This window comes from Bombina bombina, chromosome 1 (genome assembly GCF_027579735.1).
Source record: "Bombina bombina isolate aBomBom1 chromosome 1, aBomBom1.pri, whole genome shotgun sequence".
Taxonomy (NCBI): Eukaryota; Metazoa; Chordata; class Amphibia; order Anura; family Bombinatoridae; genus Bombina; species Bombina bombina.
The window spans coordinates 1,201,681,287-1,201,689,329 of NC_069499.1; the positions used below are offsets into that span (position 1 = coordinate 1,201,681,287).

The 8,043-nt window shown below is 40.9% G+C and overlaps 1 protein-coding gene across 2 annotated transcripts in view; it reads left to right on the forward strand.

Annotated features, from left to right (window-relative positions):
* Positions 1-6,299, forward strand: part of ZNF652 (zinc finger protein 652) — a 320,040-nt gene extending 313,741 nt beyond the window's left edge. For both annotated transcript variants that reach the window (XM_053700175.1, XM_053700180.1), the window contains one exon: positions 4,265-6,299. In XM_053700175.1, coding sequence (XP_053556150.1) covers positions 4,265-4,779 — 515 coding nt within the window. In that variant the 3' untranslated portion in view covers positions 4,780-6,299. The remainder of the gene's footprint in view (positions 1-4,264) is intronic.
* The last annotated feature ends 1,744 nt before the right edge of the window (positions 6,300-8,043 follow it).

Below are 8,043 nucleotides of genomic sequence, written 5' to 3' on the forward strand. Positions count from 1 at the left end.
CTTCGCGATTTATTTAAACACGTTTTTGAGTTATTAGAGGACCCTATCCTTAATGGATACGGGAATCTGCAGTATTCTACTTCGAATGGCTCACCTCATTAGACATGAGGGGATGACGTAATCTCCTGATTGTTGATTTATCTTTATTATCAGTCCTTATTTAGCCTTCAAGCTGGTTGACTGGGTCAGTGGAGTTCCGCTGCGTCACTCTTTTTCTTCCGATACTCTTGGGACTGAGTGTGTTCTTCCTCACGTAGGAGGATTGGGGGCTTAGTGCCTCCTTACTGCTGTCTTGGGCGGTTTGACCTTTCTGAGGCTCTGGAAATTGTCCTTTCGGACTTGTTCCTTCCATGGTCCTTTTGGGGTCCTGGTTTTCCCTTCGGGAAATGGTTGTTCCTTTTTGAGGACATTGGGGTCTCCTTTGGGTTCTGCTTTGGGTTCTGCATCCTTTTTTTCATGTGATCCTCTGACTCGTATTGGAGGTGATGTGGAGACTAATTCATACACACAAGTTTGACAAGGGCACTATAAAGGCAAGCTCCTCTTATTTCAAATTGATTTTTAAAAGGTATATATTACCCTGGTTTGTGTATCGTCTAAATCTGAGGAGTGGTGCTAGCATTATTTTTAATCATACAAGAACTATTGGAACAGTGTTCCACATAAAGAAATGCTTGGGTATGCCCAGACTAATGTAGAGGCAGGAAAATATGTAATTAAAATATAACTTTTATTGTTACATTTAAAATTGTTTATTTGTAACAATAAAAGTTATATTTTAATTACATATTTTCCTGCCTCTACATTATTCTGGGCATAGAGTGCTACCCAAGCATTTCTTTCTGTGGAACACTGTTCCAATAGTTCTTGTATGATGTGGAGACTAGCCTTGCTCGAGTGACTTTGTCCTCAAGGTATCCCCTTGCTTTGGACGTCTTGTGGCAGTTCGAACGCCTATGGGCTCTAGTGTCTTGATTTGAGATGCCTTAGCTCCTTTGGGTTGTTGGACTTCGGCCAAGGGGTGGTCTCTTCCTTCGGTCGGGACTTGTGAGGTGTTCTCATTATCCAGGCTATTCTGGATATTGCATAGAGAGAAGCGCTCGAAAATAGCCCCGAAATACCAGGCAATCCCTCTCTAGACTGTACTGTTAAAGGGACAGTATACACTCATTTTCATATAACTGCATGTAATAGACACTACTATAAAGAATAATATGCACAGATACTGATATAAAAATCCAGTATAAAACTGTTTAAAAACTTACTTAGAAGCTGTCAGTTTGGCTCTGTTGAAAATGCAGCTGGAAAGCCCACTGCAAGTGGCAAATAAGACACTCCCCCCCTCCCCCTTCTTTTGCATATGAAAAGACCCTTTACACAAACAGGAGCAAGCTGGAGAAGGTAGCTGACAGTATTCACATAAAACTTTGGGGCTTGGTTAGGAGTCTAAAAATCAGAGCAATGTTATTTAAAAATAAGCAAAACTATACATTTATTTAAAAAAAAAAACTTTATGGGCTATATAAATAGATCATCTACAAAACATTTATGCAAAGAAAAAATGAGTGTATAATGTCCCTTTAAGTCAGGATCAGACTGATATGCTTCAGGAAAGTTCTTCTCTGTGAAAGGCACATGTTGAGCAAAAAGAGGCTGCTTCTTGGGTGGTAACTAGCCATAGAACAAGCTATTATGTTATTGTTTTTTCCCAGGTTGAGCGCTTCTCTCTTTTTATTTATGCAAATTATGACACCTAGGGAAGTCTCCCTAAGTGTGATGCGGGAATCCAGACGTGGACCCGTTGCTCAGTGTCCCTAGAGGAATTTGGCTGCACCTCACTGACGAGGCCCACACTAGGCCGAAACGTACGTCTGGGGTTTTGCTGTTTCTCTCGTTCAGAGAGGGATTGCCTGGTATTTTGGGACTGGACTGTTAAGTCAGGATCAGACTGATATGCTTCAGGAAAGTTCTTCTCAGTGAAAGGCACATGTTGAGCAAAAAGAGGCTGATTCTTGGGTGGTAACTATCCATAGAACAAGCTATTATGTTATTGAGCGCTTCTCTCTTTTTATTTATTCTGACATTGGATTGATATCTCCCTGTGGGTCTGTTTTTTATATCAGACGGGGTGTTGAGTTTCTGGGATATTGTTTTAAACAATTGGGGGCTTGGACCTGTCTTCGCCCTTGTTCTTCCAGTTGCTGAGGCTTCCGCTCAGCGTTTTCCCTTTTGGTTCCCGTTGCGGGTTGTTACCGGATTTTGCAGACTTCAGGGCGGGTTCGGGGTTCTCCACTTCCAGGGAACTTGGGCTATGACCTTTGGTCTGGCTAGTTGACCTGGTCCCAGTTGACCAGGTTTTATGAGACCAACGCTTATTCAATGGTTTCCCTTGGACAGTTTGCTAAGGTAACCTGATGGCTTTGTGTTTCTGCAGGCGAAGGATTGGCAGGGTATCCGCTGCAGCTATTGCACCTTGTTTGTGTGATAGCAGGCTAATTTCTAGGGGGATTCCTTCCAAGTTCATCTGCGTTGAAGATTGATCTCTTGTTCAGCCTGTGGCCTTGTGTCTTAGGGGCAGGTGCTCTGTATTTGCTGACCCTTTTTCTTAGGGGGGCTTGTTCTCCTGCTTACGGAGGTGTGGTCCTTGTCTTAGGACTTCAGGAGGTGGAACAGAGGATTTAACCTATGTTGAAGAGTACATACTCTCTGGGTTGTTCTGTTCTATATGGAGTCTTGTTGGCTCTGCATTGAGACTATGTTGGACCTTTTTTTGCTCGATTCTTTGGCCTTGTCTGTCTCCAAGGAGTTTCGGGTGGGCACCCGAGCCCTGTTGGAATGGCTGGGGCCATTCTTTCGCTTTTTTGTCAGCTGGTGGGGGGGGGTCTTTTGTTCCCCTGTTTTCAGACCAGCTTGGGAGTAGGTTCTGAGATTGTTGTTCATCTTCGGGGGTGCAGTGGGCCTTGTTGCGGTTCTGTGCCTTCTCCCTTTTTGAGACCTATGTGCCGGTCTGGCGGCTTGGATTGCCTGGAGTGTGCTCTCTGTCCTGGAGTTTTTGCAATCTGATCTCTTGTTTGTCCGCTTTTTACTTCTCAGCAAGTATTTCTTTCTTTGTCATCCTGATGACTGTGTGTTCTTGACTCAGGTGTTTACACCCTCTGGGTCTGCTACACGTATTCTATGTTTGTATACTTCAGTGTTCTGATGTTTTAAGGGCTCCGTCTTCAGTTGTCTTCTTAGCTGCTTTCGCCCAATGTTGAGAGGAAAGTTTTCTCTGTTCCGATGCCCGGTCCTAATCCTTGTGGTCTTTGTTTGGTCTGGGCATTGCCTCCCATTGTTTGACAGGACCCATTTGGGTCTTTGTAAGCTGGGCTCGTTCTGGGAGTTCTTCTTTTAGGGAATTACCTTTCGGTTTCCCTTTGGTTCTCCTTGCCCTATCCCTTTGGGAATTTTGGGCTGGTGTTCCCTTCACTAGCGGTTGGGGACCGACTGCTGGCCGATGGTGTCTCCTGGGGGACTGTTAGCTCAGTTGAGTCTTATTTTGTGGTCTCTAGCTAGGCTTCTGGACTATCTGCGGGTCAGTGTCCTTGGGGCCTTTTTTCTTTTCCATTTTCCCGGCTTCGGACGAAGCAGGGTTTTGTTGGGTAGTGTTTCATGCCTGGTGCCTTCAGAATGGGTCGCCTCTTGTACCCTCCCGTCTTGGCATTCAGTGTTCTCTATAGCTTGGGTATTGTAATGAAAGCAGCTGTGGACTCTTTCCATTTAAGAAGAAAAACATAAATTATGCTTACCTGATAATTTCCTTTTCTTCTGATGGTAAGAGTCCACAGCTCCTCACCTGTTTGGTTTTTTTTTATGTGGAGCGTCTGTATTTTTATTCTTTTGGCACCTTTTCACCCTGATATTTCTTCTACTGTTCCTTGTTCCTCGGCAGAATGACTGGGGGATGAGGGAAGTGGGATGAGTATTTAAGCCTTTGGCTGGGGTGTCTTTGCCTCCTCCTGGTGGCCAAGTTCTTATTTCCCAAAAGTAATGAATGCAGCGGTGGACTCTATTCATCTGAAGAAAATAAAATTATCAGGTAAGCATAATTTAAGTTTTTTATACTGATTAGTATATTGGTATAACTTTAGTCATTAGGATAATCTATTAAGATATTACTATTTGTTAGTTATTTTTTACATTTTTTTCTATATAGGGATATATTTGCTTTGCTTCAGTTTTTTGTTTTCCTGCAAATTGTCAGCTTTTGTGTTTTGCATTTCAGGAGAAAAACCCTTTATCTGTGAAATCTGTGGTAAGAGTTTCACCAGCCGCCCCAACATGAAGCGCCATCGCAGAACCCACACAGGAGAGAAACCTTACCCATGTGATGTGTGTGGAATGCGCTTCCGTTTCTCAAATATGCTGAAGGCACACAAGGAGAAGTGCTTTCGGGTTACCAGTCCAGTTGGTGTTCCACCAGCCTTGCAGATCACACTTACAAACCCCTCGGTGGGTGTTAACAGCCTTTCTGTAGGCCACCCTCCACCCACAAGTCCCACGCCACCACTTAATCTTAATGCCCTAAGCGCCCTACCACCACGTCCAATTCCCCATCCATTTTCCCACCTGCACCTTCACCCTCACACTCATCCACATCATCTGGCGGTTCCACCAGTTCCCCATCTGCCACCACCGCCAGCTCTTTTCAAGAGTGAGGCACTCAACCACCGGGGACAAAATGATGACAGTTTCCTAAGGCATCTGGCAGAGAAGACCAGCGCCAACCAGCACCATTAATGTTAGTGCCAGACTCCTCGGAGTGCCACCCTAACAGAGGGGGCCCCTGTTTAGGATCCGAAAAGAGCTACAGATACCCTACAACTATACAACATGCCCTAGTGACTGGCAGTGTGCATTAAAGGGTCAAAAAGGGGCTATTTGCACCATTTTATGGCAAATGACAGTAGCATAGAAAGCTGCCGCTTTAACAGGGTGGTAGACATTAATATAATGCAAGCATTATTTTAACCTAAGGTAACGTTCAGTCCGATCCTACAGATGGTGGCAGCAGCAGTGGTTTGGACAGAGGACTGCCCTATAGCACTAAGTAATTCCTATGGCTGCTGCTCTCCTATCCCTGTTTATAACGAGTTAAGGAAGAACTGAACCTCCCGGAGGAGCAGGGTTTGTGTTCCCGGATGGATCACTTTAGGATGTTTATGGAATGGTGGAGGAGAAACGTTTTCCTCATGCTGTATACTAATCTCAAACTACAGTTTTCTTCAAGCATTAAACTGTTTTTGCTCCTACCTTTCCTGATATTACAGCCCAAAGGAGTGTTAAAACAAGTCTTCTCACCTTTAATGGAAAGACAACTCCAGTACTCTTATTTTACTACCGAAATTATTTTAGAGGAATTTTTTTGTATAGGCAGAGTCTAGTCTGATGTATTTCAACAAAGCTGTGTATTTTTTTCCCTTGTAACTTTGCTGTCGTACTAAACTTTTTTTTTTTTAATAATTTTATTTGTAATCATCCACATTTCACAAAAATTAACTATTTTTTGGCCTTTAATAATTTTGATCCCCCCATTCCGTATAAGTGTTGTCTTTTTAATTTTATTTTTAATGCTTTAAAAGTGCAGCCCTTGACTGGTCAGGGAAAAAACACGTTTAGAATAGAAATGCCCTTAGATTGATAATGTTTACTGTGTGCAGTATCCTCCTTTTTTTTTTTTTTTTTCTTTAACAAATTACAAACACTACTTAAATCAATTTAGAGCTGCTGTGTATATTCTGAAATGCACACACCTTCTAAATGAATCTCCTAAGATGTTGAGTTGTTGAGTGATTGTATGGTGTTGTGGGGTATGTGTGAGTCAGGTCTGCACCTTTAAAGTTGATCAGGTTTTAGCCACTATTAAAATTAGCCATTTTCTATCTTTCCATCTGTGTTTATTAACGCTCAGGCTGTATAATAGACATTAGCCATTACCTATAAACCTGCACTTTGGGTTCCTTAAAGCTCTGTTAGTTTAATATCACACTTTTTACAGATACTTCCATGGACAGGAATCTCTGGTCACATTGTCTGGTTGTCCTGTTGTCCCCAGCCATTTCATTGTTATTAAGTATTTTGATCCTAGGGCTATAATTTTGCTACAAGGGTCTTGGGCTTGCATGTACACAATTTTTGGAGAGATTCATTTACAAAAATAAGTGAAAAATACTCAAAAATCAGCCTCTTGGATATAAAGACAGATTTGTTTATTTGATTCTTGTAGTACAAGACCTAATAAATGTTTACTGTAAACTCCATACTCATCACCATGTCCTTTAAATCTCAGTCATAATGCATTTGCCTGTGAGATATAGTCAAATGAGAAGAAATGACGGAGAAACCGTATCATATCTACAACTCTGTATTAAAACCTATAGCTGAGCCTTGGCCTACATTACACAAAAGCCATATTTAAAATTAAATAAAAACTGTTATTTGTAGGTAATAGATTCAGAAATCCATCGAGTGACCAGATGTTCAGCGGTGTTTGTTTTGTTTTTCTTATTAACTTTTTAAAACGATTAATGTTTTTATATTCTTTTCATCTTATGCTTAAATTATATCATATTCAGAACTGGTTGGTATATTGTTGGAAGTCCTCTCTTTGTATTTATTCTTTTTACGTTAGTACGGTTTCTGCATATTTGGACTACTATGTGAAGAACAAAGTATAACTTCTCTCAGTATGAATTGCTGCTACTGCACGTTTGAGACCACCCATCAAACTATTTTTCGGTATCACTCTGGATCACTGTGTGTACCTGTGCTTGGTAGTCACTCGGGTTTTGTACCTATACTAGATAGCAGAGTTATTAAAGGGCAAATGTCAGTTGCAGACTTGCTCATGCAATATTTATCATGCAGCATTGAACTGCTGCTTATGAAACATCCTTCACCAACTTTAGAGATGATAGATTAAAATTACACCAAACCGACCCATGGTGATTGACAAGCCCTGCTCTTGTTAGTTGCATGAGAGTAGTAGTAGTGTTGTCATCAGTCATGCAGTGATAAATATGAACAGTAAATGTTGCCTACAATTTACAATCCCTGATAGGCAGGTTTGCAGCCTGTGTCTTGTCTGTCTAGACAATGATAAATCTGCCCCTAGGTATTTTCTAGATGCTTTTTTTCATATTTTAGGTTCTATCTTGTGTAACCAGAGGGTATATGTTCTTTATTAGTGTTTTTTTTATTGGGAGAAGTATCTTTGAGTATGTCTGCTATATCTGTTCTGTATTTTTATTTTCCCACTGGTTCTTTAATGCCACAGATTTTACCAATGGCCTTGCTGCTCCTTTAGTAATGAGCTCTCAGAGGATTTTGCTGACCCAATATCTTGACAAGGTTTTGTCTGAGTAGTGGTGATTTGCCTTTAGTTCTATTATTGGCAGATCAGCCTTTCCAATAGTATGTGGTATACTATAACATTCAGGTTGTACTTCAACTTGTGTTTTGTAGGATGCAGATTATCCAGAGTAGCACTGAAGAGATGATCTCTCTTGCAGTAATTATTCTAAAAATCAGAGCTGTTTATGAAGGGTAATAATCTGACCATGTAGATTTTATTTTTACTTCCTGCTTTTTTGCACACAATGTATTATAGCTCTTAAAGGGACAGTATACTGTAAAATGTTCTCCCCCTTAATTTGTTCCCAATTATCCATTTTGGCTTCTGTAGTGTATTAGATTGTTTACAAATAATGCTTTACTTTTATTTTGGTATTTTAAATTGTTGATTTTGTCTGAGATAACCACACCTATACTGGCAATTTCAATACCTAAGTATTAGCTATCGCAAAGTTATGTAAACCTCAGAAGAAACTGCACTCCCAGTGGGTTTTAGGAGAGAAAAGTTTCAGTTGTTCTCTCTAACTGGGTTTTGGTATACAGACATAGTTTAAGATATTGGAAGCATTTGTGTGTATAAAAAAAGTAATAAAATAAGGATATTTTATATCCCTGCAAGCTCAGCCCATCTTAATGGTTTGTGATGACAAA